The 24,625-nt window shown below is 45.1% G+C and overlaps 1 protein-coding gene across 6 annotated transcripts in view; it reads right to left on the bottom strand.

The window, feature by feature from the left end:
* FASTKD2 (FAST kinase domains 2) overlaps positions 1-24,625 on the bottom strand; it is a 328,458-nt gene that overhangs the window by 213,612 nt on the left and 90,221 nt on the right. For all 6 annotated transcript variants that reach the window (XR_013608646.1, XR_013608644.1, XR_013608645.1 and 3 more), the window contains exons 4-5: positions 20,954-21,062; positions 3,099-3,222 (exon numbers count right to left, since the gene is read on the bottom strand). Coding sequence is in view for 3 of the 6 variants with exons in the window: in XM_078680305.1 (XP_078536431.1) it covers positions 3,099-3,222; positions 20,954-21,062 (233 nt within the window). In the remaining 3 variants the exon portion in view is untranslated. The remainder of the gene's footprint in view (positions 1-3,098; positions 3,223-20,953; positions 21,063-24,625) is intronic.

The raw sequence follows: 24,625 nt of genomic DNA, 5'->3' as shown, positions 1-24,625 counted from the left end.
CAGAGCTCGTCCGCTGAGCTATCCGCCGCGGCCCCATAAATCTCATCGTCGTCTCCTACCTCGTCGACGTATTCAAGGCCTGGACCCGCGACTCCGTCGTCGTCTCCCGGATCCGCCTCGACCTCCGTCCCGGGTGGGGAGATTTGGAGATGATGACCCTGGTCCTCTTCGTCTTGGTCGCCGAAGATGTTCTCCGGATCCGGTGCCGCTTGTTTAGCTTCCATGCGCACCGCGCGCCGAAGCTTGAGAGTCTTCTTCGATCGGAACTGTGCACAGGCCTTGCACTTTCCGTCGTCGTGGTCAGGCGAAAGGCATTTGTTACACACGGGGTGTAGATCGATGTGTGGGTACTTGGACCCACAGAGCGGGCAGTACTTAAACGGGCTCCGCTCCATGTCCGAAAAGGCTTGCAGTCGTGTCGCGATGAGAAGGCCTCAAAGTTCCGAGAGCGAAGAAAACTCCGCTTATTCCGGCTCCAAGAGACGGAAGACTCGAGACCGTGCGCAGACAATACCGACGCAAGAAAATCGAGGCCTTTTGGCCGCTAAAAGTTAGTTTTACTTGGTTCCGACAGTAAGACGTCGAGACCACATCCGAACCCAATGGCGGAAAAAAACAATCTGGGGATGGAGCCGATGCCCATGCGCACTGTAGTCCAGGGGAGGAGCCACCTATCTCAGGATACTTCGAAGACTCTTCCAGGACAACAATGTGCAATCATCCGAGCCCAACACTAGGCGGCGATCTAATGCTAAGATATGAATTTAGCAGCCCACATGCCTCGAACAAGTACAATTAGACAAATGATTTTTCCTTTCAGGATGTGATTTTTAACAGTGAATTTTCAACGGAAACCCATTGGCGAATTAAAAATGCATTGTGATACAATCTAAAATCAGGAAATCGGACACCCCCTTCAGATTTAGGACGGGACAATTTGTAAAGAGCAATACGAGCACGCTTATTGTTCCAAAGGAACTTAGTACATATAGAATTAATCTGAGTAAAATAATAGTTAGGAATTTTAAAGGGCATCATTGACAAAATAAATAATATTTGAGGAACAATCATCATTTTAATGGTATCAAGTCTACCCCACCAAGATAAAAATAAGGGAGACCAAGAGGATAGCAAATTGGTAATTTTAAGTTTCAGGGCAGTAAAATTATGGGACAATGTGTCACGAATATTGGAGGAAAACCAATTCCTAGATATTTAATTTTTTGGGGACACCATGGACAATTAGTAGACTCAAACATATGTTGAGAACAGGAATCATTTAATGGCAAAATCTCTGTTTTGGAGAAGTTTCATTTATATCCAGAAACTTGAGAAAATGAGGAAATTACTCCAAAAGGAACATATTGACACACAGTCGATTTGTTCAGTGCCAGGAACTACTGTGGTAATGTGTGCTTTTGAGACCAACATCTCGACAGAACAACTCCCGACAGTGGCAGACATAAAACTTCTTCCAGGGTTGGGAAAAAAGTGGTTGGAGGGAAAGTGAACTTGCAAACACTTTGATTTTAATTGTGCAAATCTACACCTGGATATTTGCTCATGCTGAAATGCAGTTCATAAATCTTTTCTCGGAGTACTATTTCTTGGCCTACTTGTGTAAAGTTTTGTGAATTCACAAAAGTTATATATCTGCACTTAATGCAAGAACATGTTGCACTTTTGAGAATTTATTTAATAATTTGGCCCCAAACCTTTTGTGTTTATTAAAATAATTTTTCTCTCTCTCTGTCTGTCTGTCTGTCTATTGGCTAGCTTTACGGTGAGTGACAGTATTCTGTTCTTCCACAAGGAACATATTGACACACAGTCAATTTGTTCAGTGCCAGGAACTACTGTGGTAATGTGTGCTTTTGAGACCAACATCTAGTTTGCTTTTGCCAATGTTTGTTATAATGTTGAGGGCCCAGCAGCTCCCACACCAATAAGGTTTTACAAAAACCATGCCAAAAAATTTCATATATTGACAAAATCGAAATGCTGACCAACAATTTCAGACCTACTGGCTTTACCAATGCTTGTTTATTTTTGTTTCCTATAGGGTTACACTGATTTTCCATTATGAATATTTTTGGGCAACACTAGCATACTTTACCAAACATATTTTGAAAGCAAAGAATCATCAATCTTGCTTTCAAGCTTCTGCAAATATTTACATCTAATCAAAGAGCATTATGGGGGCTTTGTAAACGTTTACTCAGGCGCTTCAGTAAGTGGATAACAGTGGTCACCTTTATTCTAAGGTGCTTTAAGTGGATGGCCGGTTTGGCGCTTTCACAAAGCCATACTCCAGGGTAGTTGTAGGCTGAAGTTTTCATAATTTGAAGGTCTCCCATCTGCCATAGAAGTTGTTTTTTGTGGGGGATATTGCCAAATATGACAACCTTAGTTTTGCCCTGGTTCACCTGAAGAATATTAGATTGGTTGTAATAATGAAGTGCTTTGATGGCTCTCTGCAGGCCGACTCCAGTATGATCCAGGATGACGGTATCGTCAGCGTACTGGAGGATGGGAAGGTGCAGGCTTCCCAGCCTTGGTGTTTCTAGTCCGGATCCTTCCCGAGCTGCTCCCATAGCTGCAGTATAAAGGTTAGAAAGGAAGGGAGCCAGCACGCAGCCCTGCTTAAGTCCATTATTGGTAGGGACACGGTGGGGACAGTGGTGGGGCCTGTTTTGACCCAAGCACATGTTCCCTGATACAGTGACTTAATTGTCCTGAGAACCGGAAGAGAGTTCCCCAAGCAGCTAGCTTCCCCAATAACTTGCCCGGGTCCACCCTGCCAAAGCAGTGCTGTAGTCAATGACGCAGCAGAACAAGTGTGGGTGCTTTCTCCTTGCTGCTTGTGTTGATAGGTGACCCAGAGCTAACAAGTTGTTCATTGTTGAGCTCTTGGCCCTAAACCCGGATTGGTAAAGCGGTAAAATACCCTGTTCCTCTGCCCATGTTTCCGGTTCGTTGAGAAGAGTTTGCACCCATCAAAGCAAAATATACAATTTTCTTTGATTTAACCAACTCTGAATCTGTTGCAAGAGAAAGCTTAATAGGGTTAATGAAAGACTAACTTAGCTGGAACTTACCAATGATTCTATTACTGCAGGCGTCCAAGAGTGGAAGAGAACTGAACTCCATGGATGCCAGAGTGATGTACATATGTTGACAGTTTGGAAGGGAAAACTGGTCGAACAACTGCAAAGCTTTGCTCTGGAAGAAAAGGTTACATTTCAGTTTGTTGCTTTTGTTAACCATCCTTCATCACACATATTAAAGGTGCCTCTAGCCTCAATCTTTTACAGTAACCGTAACATTCATATACTGAGCTCCTTCACATTTAGGATTATATATTACTTTTTGTGATGCAAATACAATAATAATCGTATATCTGCTATTAAACTTAATGGGAATAAAAACGGTACCTGTGACAACAGCTGACGAACCTAATCAAGCTAATGCTGTTTCTAGGTTTCATAGCCACCCCACACAATATTCACAGCGGCTAACTTAGAATGGGATGTATTAAAATATTACAAATTAATTTAAAGATGGCGGCCACTGATGTACATGCTTTCAAAGCGTCCATCTTTGAATGCATTTGTGATGATTCAACAAATGCCATTCAAAGATGGCTACTGATGATCCATGTTCATCCAGAGCAGCCATTTATGAATGCTTTTGTAATATATGAATAAATCCAGTTCAAAATGGATCGTGTGGAAGTGCGCATCTGGTCGCCATCTATTTAGGAGTTTGTCTAAATGACAGAAACCCATTCCTAGGTGGCTACAGCGCAAAGATGTGTATGCACAATCACAGGCAACCATCTTCAAATAGATACATTATTTGTTTTAGAATAATGCACAGGAAGTGAGCACAAAAACACATGGAGTGCTCGAAGTAAAAGAAAAAAGGGAGATCTCTTAATACAAGAAACGTTACCGGTTGTAAAATAAAACCCAACCAGCAATAACACGGAGTTCCAAAATTCTCCTGGGCAGGACAAACACATGAATTGGGAGGAAAGCAATTGAATCAAGATAGCTAAGACAGACAACAAAGTCATCCAATCATGTGCAAAGGTATGATCCAAAGCACTCTAAGTATGTTATATATTGGAACAACAGGTCTGAAGAGAAGCTCTAAAAAACGTAGTAAGTGCTAACTTATTTTTGGGACAGATGTGCAGGGAATTAGAATATTATTACACCAAAATACACGTGGGGAATCACAATCATGAAAATTATATGCACCTTACTAATGTATGATGATGAGCTAGCTGTCCCACTGAGCCAGTGTTTCAATCCACACATAAAATCCATCTTTCTAGTTTTAGACCACTGATGTAGTTTTCATTCCAAAACTTGAGCAGTTTTTCAGGGAAATCAGGATGCCCTCAGTGACTGTCTCAAGTCTCTGCAACCACATTCCCTTCAAGTGCATTCCCTCCTGGGGGATCTTTTCACGTATTGCGTTAGCAGACCTTAGTCTGCACATGCAACAAAAAACTAAATCACAACATATCAGTTGCCTGGATGTTTTTTTCAATAAGAAAAAGCTTGCAGGTGAAAACACAACTTGAAATTGCACAGGCCAAAGCCACCATAAGTCCAAAATATGATGTAATAAAGACCTCCCAGCCTCCTAAGGGAATTATAACTCATAAACATAAGTGCGGCTAGAACACAATTAGACCCTAAAGATGAAAGATTTGCGACCTAGTAGCAGATGGTGGGTCATTAACATTCAAGTGCCTGCTAATAAAGTCTATATTTGCAAAAGCACATAAAATCTAGATGCAGGTGGTGCTGCCATGGCCCAGGGATGTGCACTCACCTCATCACTATTTGCTCTAACTGGTACCCTGTAGCACATTGTTAGAAATTGGGTTTCTGGTTGGCAGAGAAATGCACCCTGTCCAAGCAGGATATACACTCCTAGTCAGGGTAAGTCACAAAACACCCTATATTAGCCTGTGCTCACCCTCTGGTAGCTTGGCACAGAGCCGTAAGGCAGAACGACAAAAATCCAACCAGTTGAAGTCTAGATATGACTTTTCAAAGAATAAACTGTGATATGGCGCTTAGAAGCAATAAGCGATTAGATGAAACACCTGCCTGTGGTAGAGTCAAAGGTTCAGACCAACCGCAATGGAGCGCGTGCTTGATACAGGGACCCACTTAGGTCCACTGAACAACAGTACCTCGATAAAGGTTTGCGTCGTCAACGAAGATGTTGCAAGGTGCAGCCGGAGCGATGCACTGGTGTCGAGCCATGCAGTGGGCGAGATGCATCCAGATTATCCACGTAATGGCGGCGATGCGTTGGTTCCACGTGCGGTGAGCAGTTCCGGATGCAATGCACGCTTCTGCTCCCTCAGTAGAGGATGTGGCGATTCCGAAGGCGATGCTCTGGTTCTGAGTGAGAATCGCCAGCTCCGTTCCATGCTTAGGCGAGGATGCGCCAATGCCGACCCATGTCAAGGCAAAGATGCACCTGGTCTGATGAGGGTGCGTGGATTGGCAGTACCTTAGGCCTCACTTACAAGAGTCAAGATGCAGATAGTTGGAAGTATTTTTTGTCCCTGAGACTTCAATCAGGAAGCAAGCCAGCACGCCTGTGGATTCATTCTGGGTTCAAATGATGCAGGTACAGTTCTTCTCACACAGGCAGGAGAACAGCAGGGAGCAGGGCAGGCAGCTCAGGAAGGCAAAAGAACAGCAAGGTTAGAGTCCAGCAAAGCAGCAGTCCAGCAGTGTGTCAGTCCTTCCAGCAGCATAGCAGTTATTCCTGGCAGAGTTGTAACAGGTCCAGAAGTGTACTAAAGTTATGGTAGCAGAGGTCCAGTACTTATACACCCAGTTGTGCCTTTGTTGTGGCGGAGACTTCAAAGAAAGCTTTGAAGTACACAAGTCCTCAATTCCTGCCTTGGATCCAGACTCACTACAGGGAGGATATGCAGCCCTATGTGTGTCGACAGGACGTAGCCTGCAAATGTGAGGCTGTGCCCAGCTCCTCACTCCCATCTCCCAGTATGGCTCATCAAGACACGCCTAAGCTCCTTTTGAGTATGGCTGTCCAGAGGAAATTCACAAAGCTGAGCTGTCACCCACTCAGACTGAACAGAGACACGCAGCAGGCTCCAGAGGTCTAAAGTAAGTAAATGCCAACTTTCTAAAAGTGGCATTTGCCACAACCGTAATTTAAAATTAGACTTAACCTCAAGTTGTGATTTTTAATTACGAGTTAGGTAACACCAAGCTTAAAACGTCTATCTCTCCACAATTGGGAATTACACTTAAAAGATGTAATAAGGTAATCCCAATGTTATCCGACCTGAGAGATAGGCATTACAATAGTGAAAAACTAATTTGGGAGTTTTTTACTACCAAGACATGCAAAACTTAAAAGCACACGCCCTGCCTTTTAAATACATTGCAGCCTGCCCTGTGGGATATACAATGCCTACCTTAGGGGTGATTTATACGTATAAAAAGGGAAGGTTTAGGCCTGGCAAGAGGTTTATCTAGCCAGGTCGAGTGGCAGTGTAAACTGTCCATACATGTTCTGCAATGGCAGGCCTGAGCCATGGTTAGAGGGCTACTTAAGCAGGTGGCACAATGAGTGTTGCAGGGCCACTAGTAGCATTTAATTTAAAGGCCCGGAGCACATATAGTGCACTTTACTAGAAACTTATGAGTAAGTTAAATATTCCAATTGGGGGTGAGCCGATATGACCATGTTTAGGGAGAGTGCACAAGCACTTTAGCACTTGTTAGCAGTGGTAAAGTGCATATAGTCCTAAAGCCAGCCAAAATGAGGTCAGAAAAATAGGAGGAGGCAGACAAAAAGCTGGGGGCAGACCAACCTAAGACTGTCAGGTCTAGCACACATTCACTGCTACGTAATGTGGAAGGAGTGAAGGGAAGAGGAGACTAAGGATGGAATGCATCTGTCTGGAGGTGGATGAAGGTGTGGCCTAACGGGCAGAGCAATCGACCTTGAAGCTGGGGAACCGGCTTCGAGTCTCTGCAGGAATGCTTAACATACTGTGATTCTGGGCAAATTACCTAACCTCCCCGTGCCTAACAAAAACAAATGAATGTTTCAAACTGGTACTCATGTAAACTAGTCTGATACCTTCAGGTCAAGTTTGCACTATATAAAACGCCTAAGACAGGTGAAAAGTCCGAGGAGCAAGATAGAAGAAAGAAGCAGAAGAGATGACAAAAATAATGGAGTGACATGGTAATGATCAGGGTTGAGGTAGAGCAAAAGAAAAAAATGGAATAGTAGTGTCAAATAGGTAGGTGGGAGGACTGTGTTATAGAAGAGCAGGAGAGGAGAATGGAAAAGAAATAAAAGGACTGCAATATTGTAATCTTACAGAATAAGGAAAGATGGGGCAGAAGAGTAAAAGTAAAGGAAGAAATACAGGTAATGGGGTTTTGAGTGGAGAAAAAGTTGGAAGCCATAGGAAGGCAGCAAGATAGGGAAGAGGTGAACGTAACAGAGAAAGGAGGAAAACGTGGGATGGGAAATGGGGAATTAAAAACATTAAAGAGAAATAAAAGTAATATGCCAGACACAGAATGTAACAAACAGTCCGGAAAAATTACATGCCAATACACTGAGAAAAATAGGCAGGCTAGTAAAAAAGACAGTCGCAGTCAATGTCTCATGAGATACATTTTCATGAAGCATCGGTAAGTCTTAATGTGAGCTTACACTGCCCCCATGTGGATACATTGCTAATAAATGTGATGACTTTAACATAACACGGAAGACAGGATTTATGGGAAAAGAAAATAGCACACGACTGATTACAGCAGACCGCTATCTTGGGTACAATCAGCAGATGTATGTATTAAGCTACTTAAAACCATCAGCTTTTATTTTAAGAGCAAAGGAAAATATCACAAGGCTTGTAAAACTCTTGGTTGTATGGGGCGTAAACATTTCGACAATGATCTTAGAACACAAGAGCGAACGGAACTTAAGCTTTATTTAAAAAAAAAACAAGCATTGGAAATGCAATAGGTCTCGCAGCATTAGAGTTAGTGCTTTTAGAATTGTTTATGGGTTTTTTTGTAAATCTTTAGCATTTTTGTTTCCTGTAGCCAATGCTAAAGAATTAAAAAAAAAAAACCATAAACATTTCTAAAAGCTCTAACTCAAATGCTCCGAGACCTATTCCACTGTGTGAGGGTGAGGGGTTGAGGGTGAGTGAGGGTGAGTGAGGGTGGGTGAGGGTGAGTGAGGGTGAGGGGTTGAGGGTGAGTGAGAGTGAGGGTGAGGGTGAGTGAGGGTGAGGGTGAGTGAGGGTGGGTGAGGGTGAGGGTGAGTGAGGGTGAGTGTGGGTGAGTGAGGGTGAGGGTGGGTGAGGGGTTGATGTTGAGGGTGAGGGGTTGAGGGTGAGTGAGGGTGAGTGAGGGGTTGAGGGTGAGTGAGGGTGAGGGTGAGTGAGGGTGAGGGGTTGAGGGTGAGTGAGGGGTTGAGGGTGAGTGAGGGTGAGGGGTTGAGGGTGAGTGAGGGTGAGTGAGGGTGAGGGGTTGAGGGTGAGTGAGGGTGAGGGTGAGTGAGGGTGAGTGAGGGTGATGGGTTGAGGGTGAGTGAGGGTGAGTGAGGGTGAGGGTGAGTGAGGGTGAGTGAGGGTGAGGGGTTGAGGGTGAGTGCAATTAGGTTAATGTCAGGTTGATTGCCCATTCAAATTATCACTGTCCTGTAACTCAGGATTGCTTTTAAAACCAGGGAATCCTGTCTGAGAAAAAAGCATGAAACATGCGTAATTACTGTGGTCTTCACTGGCTAAACTAAACACGTGAGAAGTCACATAAAATCAGCCTCTTACTTAATTGTACGAGGAATCCTGGAGACCTATTTAGTGCCCAAATGCTTGTGCTAAATAAATGTATTATATTTCGCAAAGTCCACCACAAACTTCAAAAAGCAAAGAGAGATACAGTAAAATTCCCCTCGATACAATGCCCAGTAAAAATGTGAGACTCCGGCCATGCTTATGTATACACAAAGGCTTACCGAAATGTTAAAGCATGCGGATGAACACCACCCGCTAAATTCGCCGGTTCTTTTAAAAAAGTGTAAGTAGCTGGCCTTTAGGTGAACCGTGTCTTGTGCTGTGAAAAAGAAGTAACCATGAAACCTCTCGCTCACTCATTGCGATCGTGCCTTAACTAAAGAGCACATAAACTTATCGGACCGTGCCGCAAAAAGTATCCCTCGTGTGCTGGACAACTCGGTGATTGAGTGCAACCGATGCGTTAGTGTCTCCAGTGTATTACGTGACATGGAAGCAAAACATGTGTGCAGTGAAAGTGAAAAAAAGAAGTAGGACTAAAGTGAAACATTAAATCATAGAGAGTGAAAATCTGCCGCCATCTTGAACGAATAAAAACATTTGTATACTGCTGCTACACCAGTCATCTCTTGAAATGCTACTGCACCAGTAGTATATGACAAACATACACAAGGGGAGGGGGCGGAGCGGGTACAATAAACAAGACGGAGGGAAGAGAGGGGAGGGGGGAGGAGAAGTGCGACAGGGGAAATGCGAGACGGCGGGAAGGGGAGGGGGCGGAGCGGGTAAACAAAGACGGACGTGCACGCCGTCTTGTGGCCGTATTGTGGAGCAATATGCGAGACGGGCTGTAGTAGCGCAGCACAGTGCGCAGCTATGATGCTAGGTGGAAATGGCGGCGCCTAGAGACTGCAAGAGGTGGTGCTTAGAATGTGACTGACTGGCAGATCAGGACGGTGCACACGTTTTAGATTCCTTTGCGGTTTTGACCCAGAGCAACAGGGCGTCTTCAATTTTGGCTCTGCCTGGAGATGGGAGGGGGCGGGACTCAAGTGGTTCTATTTCAGTCCGGACGCTGCTTTGGTGACGAGGCCACAGCTGTGTGACTGGGAGGTCGACGGCAGACATCTGGGCTGCCGGGACGGGGGCAGGCCCTGCAGACCTTGCCTTCGCAATGGAATCTGGCTTTATATAGCACGTTGCAGGCGATGTGCTGACCCAGGCAGCGATATCCTGGCGGCGGAAATACAAACAAAACAATGGCTATCGAACAGACGGCGAGGGGAGGAGAGTAGGAGGAGGAGAGTAGGGGAGGCACGGCCTAGCGGCCGTGCAATCAAGAAGTGAGGGGGCGGGAGAGTAGGCAAGGCAGGCGGCTGGGGGGAGGGGGGAGGAGAAATGCGACGCGACATGGCAGGCAGGGGAGGGGGCGGAGCGGGGGTGTGGGAGGAGTGCGGGAACAGACAGAGTAGGAGGAGGAGAGTAGGGGAGGCACGGCCTAGCGGCCGTGCAATCAAGAAGTGAGGGGGCGGGAGAGTAGGCAAGGCAGGCGGCTGGGGGCATGTGCACGCGCTTTTAAGCTCAATGCGCATGCGCATTGAGCTTAAAAGTCACGGGCACTGCAAGGAATCGCCACGATTCCTTGCAAGTTGGATAAAGAGTAGATGAGCCCCTATAGTCTCGCTTGCTCGATGCGCATGCGCATCGACAGGCGAGACCTAAAAAGGTATCCACTGCTGATGTAAGTATTTTAAAGAACGAATATGTGGATCAAAAACGGCTGCAAAGAGACAAATAAGATCAACTTAACGTCAAGAACCCGCAAGACTAATTTTCTATGCAGACACAACAGAAAGTACATGAATACATCAAGAAGGTCAAGCAATCCACTACTCAAGCAGGATCGAAAATGCCAAATACCCAGCCAAGGAGCTCCATACAATTCTACCACAATTCAGCAAAACAGAGCGCTGTCAAATCTCCACCCCACTTTTACAAGACGTCTGAAATAAACTAGTAACACATTATCTAAAAACAAAGCAAGACACATTGGATTCATACCCAATACCCAAGAGATACAACTCATACTAAAACAAACAGCAAACAAAATTCACAGAAGACACTCATCCTTTGCCTACATCAGCATTCCTTGAAATCACAACCCCAGAATAAGCAGACCTACTGAAAGCCAGCAACCCAGACGTCTCACATTCGGACGCCAGCCCTCAACACATTTTCATTAAGATGCTTCAATCAAAATCGCCAGCTAGCCAGTCACTGGAGAAAAATAACTTGGAACCTCAAGACCCCAGCAACTACAGACCAATCTCTAATGTGTTCAACAGATAAATGTGAAGTGCACAGCCCGGGCAAAATCCCACATTCAATTAGTCCATTCTTTGTATATGATGTCTAAAATCATTTTATTTTTCTTGTTTCGTAGAAAATGATACCGAATCAGCAAACGTGCTTCGTCCACTACATGTGGATTTCGTCAGGGCATAAGTTTGTGTTTCGGGGTATTGCAACCAAAGGAAAGCCGTAGTTTATCATATTAGAACAATGTAGATTCCTGGTATGGATATCAACGATTTATTCAACAGGACCGCATATGTTTAGGGGAACATCATTATTCCAGAATGTAGAGCAGAGTGACTCAATCCGTACTGGGTGCCACCTCACAATTCTAATATGATGAATTAAGGCTTTCCTCTGGTTGCAACATTCCAAATATCCTGCATGAAAAATAATGTGATTCATAGCTAGGGGTTATTCTCTCTTTAACCTTCTGATTAGAATGATACTCTGAATACACAGCATCTACAGCAGGCCTCTGTTCCTCAGAGTTAAGCCTACCTTTGCACATGTCTGCAGCCTTACTCTCTATTAAATTTCAGCAAAATAACCAGATTTTCCTTACAAAGCATAAACTTACCTTTGGAATAATTGTTTCGGCAACACCAAAACCTATTGAACTTATCCCTCTACCATAAATCACAATGTTTCATTCTGTTAAGTCGCTCATTGTCATTTTACAATATTTAATCGCCTTCACCCTATTCCACTGCTCGTCTTTTCCACTTAACACTGATTCACTCTAATAGTTGCGTCGAACTCCTTTTAATGTGATACATCATCACTTGAAAATTTAGAAAATACTTGAGTTTCCTTCGCGCACAAGGCTAACCCAATAACCAACACATCTACAATAATTTATAACTGGATTAACCACTAACTTTGGGATAGAGTAGCGTGCTATCCACCATAAAGTGCTTCAGTACCTCGTCAGTGGTAGTAAGCTCTATAAAAATGTAATTACAATTGTCTCACCTTAGTATACCTCTAATTCATGGTTGCTCCTTGTTCTTACACTTTAGAGTATTAGAAGAACCTCTCTGCAATCTATATTTGATGTATTGGCCAGTGAGGATTGCCCAGATGCACTCTTCGGATATACTTAAGCTTCCTATTTCCCACCCTTTGACAGAAGTGAACATCACTATATGCTTATGCTTTCTTCTTAACCACCCTTTGACAGAAGTGACCGTCACTATTGAATCATTTCCTACTCTGGATCTCTGTCGACCTCGCCATCTAAAAGGTGTAATCTGGAGTCTGCCTCCTCACAGCTTGGTCACAACTACCCCTGGCAAATATAAAAATAGCGCACATTTTCCAACTCAATCCACAGGTTACATTGGCTGTGTGCGCTGGAACACTCAGTGACACCTTTGCCCTTCTATTTAATATAGACAACAACTCAATGCTAGATAATATAAGCTTCATTGCTTTACTCTTCGAACAGGCTACCGTATCAACATTTTGACTAGAGACTAGCCATCTTTCCAACTGCAATAAAACATTAGCTGCTGTGGCATATCTTCCATACATCTGTAATGTCCAAGTCTGAAACCACAGAAAGGAAGAACAATTGTTACTTACCTGTAAACAGGTGGTTCTCCAGTATTGGTGTCTTTCATAGATTCACATGCTTGAATATTCCCCGTCGTCGAAGTGGGAGTCCCACGGTAATTAAAATAGCAATAAATGCTAAATATATATATAAACATAATACAAGAAAAATACAACTGAAATCCTCTAAAAACGATTCCTACATAGGAATGCAAGGCAAAGAGAAAAAACCATTTGTAACACATTAGTGTCATTATGTTAGTCCAAACTGCAGCCAATCAGGCGCCAGCACCCATAGAACCTTCTCCTCAGAAGCTCAAGCCCTCAGATTTTCGTAGCACAGAGTAACTAAGAGCACATGAGGAGAAGAGAGCCTCTGAGGGGAGGAGGGTGGGTCGCATGTGAATCTATGAAAGACACCAATACTGGAGAACCACCTGTTTACAGGTAAGTAACAATTGTTCTTCTCCAATATTAGGGGTGTCTTTCATAGATTCACATGCTTGAATAGAATAGAAAGCAGTAACCTCCTAGAACTGCGATTGCTAAGCATATGAAGAATATATCAAGACAGTACTATAATAAAAATAATACAGTCATATAACATCATAGCAATCACAGGGAAACAAGAAGGAGGAGGGAACAGAGGCTCACCTTACTGAAAAAGATGGCGAAGCACTGCCTGCCCCACTGCGGTATCCGCTTCATTGATGGCATCCAAACAGTAATGTTTGGTGAAAGTGTGCCTGCTGGACCATGTCGCTGCACGGCAAATCTGATGAAGTGGCACACCAGCAAACAAGGCGGTGGATGAAGACATCGCCCTCGTAGAATGAGCCCTCACAGAAGACTGCAATGGTCTGCCCGCTTGTTGGTGGCAGAAGGCAATGGCTGAGGAAAGCCACCGGGCAATTGTCGGCTTGGAAACTGGATGTCCTCTGCGCAGTCGTCCGTATGCAATGAACAGTTGGTCGGACTTGCGGAAAAGAGCAGTTCTTGCAATGTAAAATTTAAGACATCGCTTGATGTCCAACGAATGTAGGCGCTGCTCCGCCGGAGATTTTGGGTCCGGAAAGAAAGTCTTAAGGAACACAGGCTCATTCAAATGAAAATCCGTAGGTACTTTAGGTAAGAAAGAAGGGTTGGTACGCAGTGCCACTCCGTTAGGTTTGAACTGTAGATAAGGCGGCTTGACAGTGAAAGCGTGAAGATCGCTCACGCGACGAGATGAGGTCAAAGCCAGAAGAAGTGCAACCTTCCAGGTGATGAATTTTAGATCGGCCTTATGGATAGGCTCAAATGGTGACTTCATAAGTTGAGCTAATACCACATTGAGGTGCCAAGCTGGCGGAGGGCGACGCACAGGTGGAAACTTGCGGAAGAGCCCTTTGAAAAATTGACGTATAACTCGTGATGAACAGAGGAATGAAGAGCCATCATGTCGGAAACGAGATATTGCAGCTAAGAAAACTCTCAGAGTAGAATGAGAGAGTCCTGACTGAGCGAGGCTCAAAAAGAAAAGAAGGAGCTGTTCAGGAGTGGAATGAATGGGATGGATATTGGCTGAAACGCACCAATGACAGAACCGCTTCCATTTAAGTTTGTAAGTCTTAATGGTAGACGGAGCTCTGGCTTGAGCTAGAATGTCTCTGCACTCCTGGGATATGTTCAAGTCTGCGAACTCAAGGTGCTCAGGTTCCATGCCCACAATTGAAGCGTTGAGGGATCTGGATGACACACGAGGCCCCTGTCCATAGTTAGTAGGTCTGGACGAGGACGTAGAGGAATGGGCTCGCACTGGGACATCAGCAGCAGTTCCGTAAACCATGCCTGTCTGGGCCAACGCGGTGCGATCAACAGAATGTGGCAGGGCTGCCTCCGCATCTTCCACAGTACCCGCTGTATTAATGGGAGCGGTGGAAAATCGTAAGCGAATAGATCGCACCAGTTGATCAAAAGGGCATTCCCGCATGACCCTGGGTGGGGATGCCAACTTGCATAAGACGGCATTTCCGATTCTCCGGTGTTGCAAAGAGATCCAGATCTGGGTGACCCCATTGGTGGAACATAAGATCCAGAGTCGGTTGGTGCAGTTCCCATTCGTGTGTTGAGGAAGTGGACCTGCTCAAAGAGTCCGCCAGGAGGTTTGACACACCCGGAAGGTGGACAGCCGCCAAGGTGATGCGATGGCGGAGAGCCCAATCCCAGATTGACTGGGCCAAGCGGGACAGACGTGGAGACCTGGTTCCGCCTTGTTTTTTCACGTAGTGCATACTGGTGGTGTTGTCTGTTTGGATTAGCACTGACTCCCCGTGACCAACTGGGAGGAAGGACTTGAGCGCTAGAAAGATCGCCATCAATTCTAGCCTGTTGATATGCCACGTCCGCTGCGTCGGCGACCACTTGCCCTTGATGGAGAGGCCCTGGAGATGAGCGCCCCACCCCTCCAGGGAGGCGTCCGTCGTCAGCGTCAGGTCCGGAACATGATCGAGGAAGGACACACCCATTTTCAGGTTCGCGGGCTGCGCCCACCAACACAGGCTCATCTTCATGCGGGCTGTAATGGCAACTAGGTCGTTGAAGGACCCGGAGACCTGACGCCGCTGTAAGTCCAGTTCTTCCTGAATAGGACGGGTGCGCAACCTGCAATTTGGGATCAGTGCGATACAAGACGAAGCCATTCCCAAGAATGACTTTAACGTCCGAACAGAAACGGACTGTTTTCGTCGAATGAGTGAGACCAGACGAAGTATCTTCAGACGTCGCTCGTGAGACACAAATGCTTTTGCGAGCTGCGTGTCCAGGATCGCTCCCAGGAAGGATCTGGTCTGCAGGGGTGCAAACTGAGACTTTTCGACATTGATGGTCAACCCCAGAGACTGAAAAAACCTGTTGGCAAAGGTGCGTGTCCCAACCCAGCTGATGGTGGCATTGAGACTTGAGAAGGCAATCGTCTAAATAACGAAAGATCTGAACTCCTTGTAGGCGCAGGTGAGCCACCACTGGGGCCAGTACCTTCGTGAACACACGAGGAGCTGAGCACAGTCCGAAGGGCAGAACTTTGAACTGAAAATGCATTGTTCCCACTTTGAAACGCAGGTACTGGCGATGTTTTTCGATTATTGGAACGTGAAAGTACGCGTCTTGAAGATCTATGATGGTCATAAAATCCTCGCTGGATAGAAGACGCAGGACTTCCAGTAGCGTCAGCATACGGAATGACTGAGACTTTAGGAACTAGTTGAGAGCCCTCAGATCCAGAATGGGTCGCCAATCTCCGTTCTTCTCGAGTATGAGGAAAAATAGAGAGTAAAAACCCCTCCCTCTTAGATGTTTCGGGACCACTTCGACTGCCCCTTTCAACACAAGAAGACGGACCTGATGGTAAAGCTCCTCGAGATGTGGAGGAGGTGGGCCACGAGGTGGGGTGCAAGGAGGAATCTCTGTGAACTCCAGGGTATGACCCCGTTTGACAATGTCCAAAACCCAGCGGTCCGAGGTGATTGAGGACCACTGGGAATAAAACAGAGAGATTCGTCCTCCAACACTTTGAGAGTGGCAAAAGTCATTGGCGTTTCTGATTTGCGCCACGATAGGACGGCTTTCCTCTGTACGTCTTGGAGGGTTGTTGTCGAGACTGCTGATTGGGCGTGTAACGTTGGCCGCTCTGATTGTATGAACGGTATTGCTGCCCACCTCGAAAGTTGGAAGAAGTGCCGCGTCCGCGCGCACCTCGAAAGGACTGCTTACGAAACTGCAGTGTGCCCAAGGACTTCGCCGTATCGGTGTCCTTCTTGATGGATTCAAGGGCATCATCGATATGTGATCCGAATAATGATTCTTCATCGTATGGCATATCCAGTATTCTGGCTTGGACTTCCTGCCGGAAGGAGGTGGATTTTAGCCAGCCTTGACGTCGACGTGCAGCCGCACTTGCCAGGAGGCGGAAACCTGTGTTAGCCATATCGACTGCACAGTCGATGATTTCTTCCGCTGCTCTTTGTCCATCGCGGAGAATCTGCTGTGCGTCAGCCTTGGAAGCGCAGGGATGAGTGCCATGTAATCTGCAATGTCTGACCACATCTGCCGGTCATAGCGACCCAAAATGGCTAAGGCATTGGCTGCTCGGACAGATGTGGAGGCCATGGTTGAGAACTTGCGGCCAATTGCATCCAATCGTCGACCCTCTCTATCCGGAGGGGCTGTGACTTGAGACGCCGGATTCCATGCTCTACGTTGTGCTGCCTGAGTCATGACAGAGTCCGGCTTGGGATGAGAAATCAGGCAAGCTGGAGAACCTGTAGGGGCCTTGAACTTCTTCTCAAGGCGCGGAATCTGAGCCGGTAAGGAGTTTGGAGCCTTCATCAGTTTAATTCCCTCTTTCCAAACAAAATCAATTATAGGGATTGTGTGTACCTGCTTAAAAGGTTAGTCTTTAAAATCATAAAGAAAACAATCCTCCTCGCGTTGTGATCGTGGGAGTTTGAAACGCTGAGCCGCTTTATCCATTAAAAGATGGAAACTGGCGATATCTACTGGTGGAGACTCACTTGAGGTACCAGGCTGAGGAGAGGGCGTCTGCGCCCGATAATCATCCCATTCGGCCATATCCTGGTCACCTGCCTCATCATCCGTGTTGTCAGGGACTACACCGTCCTCACGTTCTGCATTCGCCTCCTCCTCATCCGCATCTTGCGGATATATAGTGGTATGGATGCTGAAAGACCTATGAACCTGAGAAGGCGCAGGTGGTACGATAGATGGCAATGCAGGTAGAGGTAGTGCCACAGGAGCGGGAGATAGCGCAGGTGTAGTCTGCGGTGTAGCAGGAAAGCGGCGATTATAATCGTCCAGCATATGTTGGAGATTAGATATCAAGGTCAAAGGAATGGTAGTCACAGGAGCTTGAGTGAACTGTTCCACTTGTTGAAAGTCTGGGCCATTGCCATCATCAGAATCTGTGTCCTGGCATTTAATTATTAAATCAGAGGGACTACGTGCTTCCCCAAATGCGTCCTCTTCATGCTCCGAATCAGTGTCATGCTCCGAAGTAGTTGCAAACATCGGAGAAGGTGGTTGAGGCTCTGGATCAGAAATCTGTTGGCAGGGTACTGTAGTGCGAGGATGTGAAGATTTTGCGATCTTCAATGGCACTAACGGCAATGATACAAATGAAATCGGTGCCGCCGTCGACCGATCCGTTGTCGTTAGCGTCGACGAGGCTGATTTTGACAATAGTAATTTCGTAGAAACCTTCGTCGACGGAATGGTCGTCGATGGTATCACCGTCGACGGGCGATCCACTGTAGATGAAGTCGTCGACGGGGACGTCGTCGACGGGGTGATCGTCGATGCTGGTACCGACTCCGTTGACGGAGTCTTCGTCGACGGGCTTGTCTTCGTCGACGGGCCTGTCTTCGTCGACGAGATCTTCTTCATCGACGAGATCTTGGTCGACGGTGGCTTCGTTGACGAGGCTTTGGTCGACGGCGTCGTCGACGACGACGATGTTTTCGGGTCCTTCGTCGACGAGGACTCTCTCTTCTTCGTCGACGAGATGGGAATCGTCGACGGGACAGGTGTAGATGATGACAAAACCCTCGTCGACGTCGAGGCTGTCGACGATACTGTCGTCGACGATGAGAATGCTGATGTGGTAGTCAGCGTAGTCGTCGAAAATGCAGGCAAAGCTGCTCTCGTCGTCGGAGCGCTCGACGACGCTCCCGTCGACGTCGGAACTTTGAGAGGTGTGAAAACACCTTGAGATGCAGCCAAAGAAGCCTGAGAGCCAGGTCTAGTGGGCGTAGAGGTGGTAGGAGTGGCAGAAGACATCACAGGAGCCACAGGCAAAGCCAATTTAGGTTTCTTGAGGAAAGGAGAAGGAATCTCCTGAACACTACCACGCTTAGAGGCTGCTGAGGAGAAACCAGAATGTAAACTTTCTGCGTCAGACACCATAGAGTCCTTGTCCTTAAGACGCTGCAGCCAAAGGAGAAGACGGCCTTCCCTGTCCTTCAGAGTTTTAGTAGAAAAAGTTCTACAGAACTTGCAGTTGGCAGCCACATGATCCAGATATAAACAATAAATACACTTCTGGTGGGGGTCCTTTTCAAAAAAGCGCAGCTTCCCACAAGAAGAGCAGGGTCTAAATAAAGACTTCTTACTTGACATGTTGAAGAAAATTGATGGAAGTAGAGGTATAGAGAAGAAAACTGAGCAGAGCTCAGGGAGACTCCCTTCACACGACGTGCGGTAGAAAATCTGAGGGCTTGAGCTTCTGAGGAGAAGGTTCTAGAGGGTGCTGGCGCCTGATTGGCTGCAGTTTGGACTAACATAATGACACTAATGTGTTACAAATGGTTTTTTTCTCTTTGCCTTGCATTCCTATGTAGGAATCGTTTTTAGAGGATTTCAGTTGTATTTCCTTGTTTTTTCTTGTATTATGTTTATATATATATATATATATATATATATATATATATTTAGCATTTATTGCTATTTTATTTACCGTGGGACTCCCACTTCGACGACGGGGAATATTCAAGCATGTGAATCTATGAAAGACACCCCTAATACTGGAGAAACATACTGCAAAAATTTCTGCCATGGTTTGACGTGTTATGGACAATAAATTGTGTTCCAGGCTACAAATCTCTATTCTTACACAATGACAGAGTTGGGATGCAGCTAGAGTGTTTTGAGCGGTACCATGTGCGGAACAGCTGGGGACCAGCAATAAATAACACTTTGTACATACATTAAAAAATAAGGAATTTTAAAAAAGTTTCAATTTTTAGTTTGACAGGCTTTAAGAACTTCAGGGAAGATCTATTTTTTCCCCTACATGTTAGATCTGAGTGATGGGGTAAAGAAGGTGCTAAGAATCCCTGGTCCTGAATACCTTTCCAAAGTATTGGCTGCATATGCTGTTTCTTTGCTAGTTAATTGCCTATTGCAGCATGTGATATAAATCATCATCCCTTGCATGAATTATGTAAACAAATGTAACAATTATTGCACTTGACTTCACTACAATAACTGATTGTTTTCTTAGACGAAGAATATATTTTCAAGTTCCATAGTCAGTACAAAAATAACCATAATAAAACATTTTGCTACAGATCGCTCACATGTGATCTTACGCTTACAATCATATAACACTCACTGATTAAAACCACACAAGTGTCTCCAAATAACATATTCCATACTACAGTCATGTTCTTAGTCTAGTGAATGAATGAATGTAACATTTGGAAAGCATTCTGCACCAGAACATGGCAACCTGGCACAGAAAAACAAAAAAGTGGTAGCAAATGGTCAACATAGCGAAGTCGGTTTAAATGGAAGAGAATATGTGAGATTTTAGGTAAGTCCAGAAAAAAAAAGTTATGATTTGCTGGCTGTTCAGCAAGAAGGGACGGCAATCTCAGCAGCAACAACAGAAGAAGGTGAGGCAATCCGAGTGTGATTGTTTCAATCTTGGTTAGTCAAAGTAGATGATTATTCATAGACTGAAGACCAAACTCAGAATTATAGAGATAAAAAGTCTCTATAGATTGGAGCATGGCTGTGAACAGCATTGCGGCAGGGACACAATGATTTGAAGAGGAGTTTGTGAACAGGCTGCCAATGAAAAGCTTTCTTGTGAGGAGTAATGCGGGGACGGTGTCTTAGGCCAAGTATCAGCCTGGCTGCTAGGTCTTGGATGCATTGGAGCCTAGATATGGAGTGCCCAGGAAGTTACAGGTATGAGAAAGGGCAATACTACACAGGTTATGGTTTCTCAGGAGTTTGAAGGGCGAAATGGGAGAACCTTACTAAGAATCTAAAACAAACGAAAGCATGCAGTGGTCACCTTGTTGATGTGAGGTCACAACGGATAGCGGATGTTCTATGATAGCACCCCAACCCATGTTAGATTCTGAGGGTGTTGGAAAGGTAGTGGGCCTACATCCAAGGGTCACCAGAAAGGTCTCTTGGATGATGTTTCACCAAACAGAAGATTTTCTGTTCTGCTGAAATACATGTGTTGCAAGTTGAAGCAAGTAAAGATAAACTGGAAAGGAACACACAAAAGGCATACAAAGAACAAAATGCCCTAGCAGCACTATTACAAACATTATCTTGGGACACAGGTTACTTAAAATATACATTTTTCATAAAACCTTTCCATTTCTCAATAGGAACAAAAGGATAAGGTGAACCCTGTACCTCAAGCTTTTCCTTAAGCGATGTAGGGGCATCCTTCCCAATGCATCGCATAATGGTTTGAAGTGCGAGAGGACTCTTAATCCGTGGAATTCGCTGTTCCACCCGCAAACTGTTTGGAAAAATAATGAAAACAGTTTTGAGACAAAGGTCTACCACCTACCCTAGATGGGACTGTAAACTGTGCAATTATCTGTATCCTTTTTTTTCTTTTTTAAGAACCCGGACAAATTTCTGTGGTTGTCACAATGTGTCACATATTGCTGGCATCCCAGACAGAAGCAAAAAACAATAAACCCAACACAAGGCTGGGCCTCAGTCGGAACCGTTTCTCGTTCCACAACCATGCAGTTACCAATCTCAAGATGTAGTGTGTGTACTAGATGGACCACCATATACATTTTTTCAGGTCCTAGTTTAAATTCTGAGATAAGAAGATTCATTTTCAGATGTAAGACAATGTAGAGGCATCCTAGGACTCTAATAATTCCTCCTAATAGATATTCTTTCATCCGTGGTCCATCGAGCAGTCTGCAGGCCCTTGTACACAAACAAATCTGCCACTTTTTTTTAACCCTGTTGTTGACAGCAAGTGCCCACAGGCCCCAATCCCAATGCTGAGAGAGGGAGATGGCAAGAGGCTGAATATACAATGATATGGAGTGAGAAGCAATTTCCTCACAAGATACGCGCTCAATGTCAGATGGAACTGAGAGTTCCTTTAACTTTCACCTAATTGTAATCCAAAAATCTTTTAATTCATTTCCCAATCTTCCAATGAAACCCAATGCATTTCGGGTCACCACAACACGGGACCCTTCCTCAGGGGTCTGTCCGTCGGTACCCCGGACGTCCTTCTGGGCTGTCCCACAGACAGCCCAGAAGGACGTCCGAGCGCGTATCTTGTGAGGAAATTGCTTCTCACTCCATATCATTGTTGTTACAAGGCACGGATTGACGACGTCAACAGACACAGCGCCAGCCAGAAACCTTAAAAAAAATTCCTAAATATAATATTCAACACGAGTGCACGGGGGTAACACAGATTCTATTAAGAGGCTGAATGTAACCACTAGGGTGCAGTCGTGAAGGTGTGGCACTGTTCCAGAAAATCACCATAGGCAGCAACGGATATTTCTGGCTGCCTTTACAGATGTTTTTACTTAATGGTGTGAACTCAATGGTCTGATAGTTCTGGGCTTGCCTGGAGCTCCAGTGAAGCCCTGAGTTGCCTGCGAATTCCGAGGAGTGGAGTGAGGTCCCCAGATGAGGCAACTGTATGAATGAACTGTGACATGAATGAAGCAAAAACCCATTGGCCTGACTGGACGAAGTGTTGAGTGTACTGGGCTTTTGGCTAAATGGCAGATGGCATCTGTATACAGGCAGCGAGACTGTGGAAAGCTGAGAGAGGTTGGCTTAAAGGTGTGGGATTGATTGGGGTTTGGTGATGACTGCTGTCGGAGAGACGTTTCTGTGCCAGCCTAATGGGGCAGTATTGGGACCCTTTACTCTGGTTCACTCACTATCCTACTGATTTTGCCTCCATTTCAAACTGCTGTGGTGAGCGGAGCCCCTGGTTCTGGTAAGGACTGTGATGCGGAGGTGAAAAATACAATTGACTGTAGAGCTATGGTAAATGCCCCCTGTGGGAAACTGGATCGTAACTGACACTTGGAAAAACACCTCCTGCCTGGTGGCGACAAACTTTGTATCCCCAGTCTTATCAGCAGGTGTCAGAGGGGAGCGAGCGATCAGCGATGGGTCTTCCATGGCAGATCTCGTGCAGGCAAGGGATGACTGTGCAACCACTCTTGAAAAGTAATATTGAGCTGGGACATTATTCAGGGCTGAATGTTGGAAGGTTGCAGAGGGAACAAAATCAACGGAGGTTTCAATCGAAAAAAGTTGTGAGAATATTTCAGAAATTAGGGTGTTCATAATTAAATTGCAAGAACAGAAGAAGCAAAGGTGGAGCACACCAAGAGAGACTGCTAAACATTTTCTGGAATTTTCTGAGAGTGGAAGGGTCTTCAGCGGACCTCTTTCTGGACAAATTAATATTCGAAATGCTATAGCCTTTGGGTTTCTTTTAGTTATGCACTACAGAGAGATTTATAAGATCAGGATCTATCCGCAAGCATATTATTGATTATTTCCAAACCATTCAGATCGCAATAAAATACTGCAAAGGGTGAGGAATGGAGCAGCAGCTCTACAGAACGGTATTGAAGTACACGTATTTCAAGATTACCAAAAAGCAGGTACAATATTAGAGCAAATCTTTTTAAGCAGAGAAATATAAATGTCGGTTCTAGAAAACATGCCATTTCACCCCGCAAACTTAAAGTCATGAAGGATAGTATAGTAGGTCGCATTTTTTCCCTCCCCAGAAACGGCGTGGGAAAGGCTGGGTGTTATTGACCAGCAGCAGTGCAAAGTCAATAAAAAGAGGGTAAGTCTATGTATTTAAAAGGTTCAATTTTTATGGGATAGTTTGTGAAAATGACAGTAATTTTAAAAATGCTGATTTTGTGATTGTTGTGCAAAGCACAACATTGCGACATCCTGCACAGGGGGTCTAATTGGAAGTCGACTTACTTCAATACGAATTAGAGGGAAGCGATGAGGGTTGCTGTGAGGAGCAGGATTTTTGGGGCTCCACACAGCTAAGGTAGGATATAGGAAACCTTTAAAATAAGATTGCTTGAGTGATGATACAAGACCTAACCATGGTACCTGCCTGAATATTACTGAACAAAAACATGCTTAGGAGGAATTTCATTTAACGGGATAAGTATGCGTACACATTGTACCAAGGAGAGCAGTAAGTTCAGCAAAAGTGGGAATGGTTGATGAAACAATAACTGTTCAGATGACCCAGGCTGATATTAATGATGTTTTGTATATTCACTTCACTAAAGAGGAGGCATTGGACAAAGCCTTAACTAAAGTTTTTCACGTGATCCGCTATTGAATACAAGGCTAAAGTTATGGACTAAGGCCGTGAAATTCGGATAATCCCTAAACTGAATACGGGTAGCTCTGAGACTGACAGTACCCAATCCTAGTGAAGCCCATCTAATTTAAATATTTTTTTTATACAAATGTATTGTTAATTCTTTTTTTTATATTTCTTTTAATTAACACAAGGCATTTCAATAAGTGTACAGTACAGAGATTAAACTTTCCCACACATCACTACAACATATCAATAATGTTCCGGAAAATATGAGAAGAGAGGAGGGGGGGTCACGGTATTTTACATTCAAGGGTCAAGGAGACGCAAGTATATCTGGCAGTGAGTCAACTGGAGGCACACAGATCTCCCCTCTATATCGATTCCACGAACCCCAAACAGTCATCCATTTCCGGGGTCGGCCCCTGGCAAGATAAACAGTCTTCTCCCGGAACATACACCAGTCCATACTTTCTTTCCAGTCCTCAAGGGTGGGCGGTTGTTTGGCTCCCCGCTGTTGTGCTATGTTTCGTTTTGCTATCATTGTCCCCAGAGTGGCCCACCTAGTCCGCGCTGTGTTCAGGTCAGTAGGTTCCCAAATATTAAGGAGGCATCTCCTCGCCTCCGGCGACACCGTGACCCCCAGTACCTCTTGTATAACATCATGTATCGAACTCCAATAATCCACCATATAGTGACACTCCCAGAGGATATGA

The sequence above is a fragment of the Lissotriton helveticus genome, chromosome 3_1, assembly GCF_964261635.1.
Source record: "Lissotriton helveticus chromosome 3_1, aLisHel1.1, whole genome shotgun sequence".
In the NCBI taxonomy this organism is placed as follows: Eukaryota; Metazoa; Chordata; class Amphibia; order Caudata; family Salamandridae; genus Lissotriton; species Lissotriton helveticus.
Note: the sequence above shows the minus strand (reverse complement) of the source record. Positions and strands in the feature narration are given on the sequence as shown.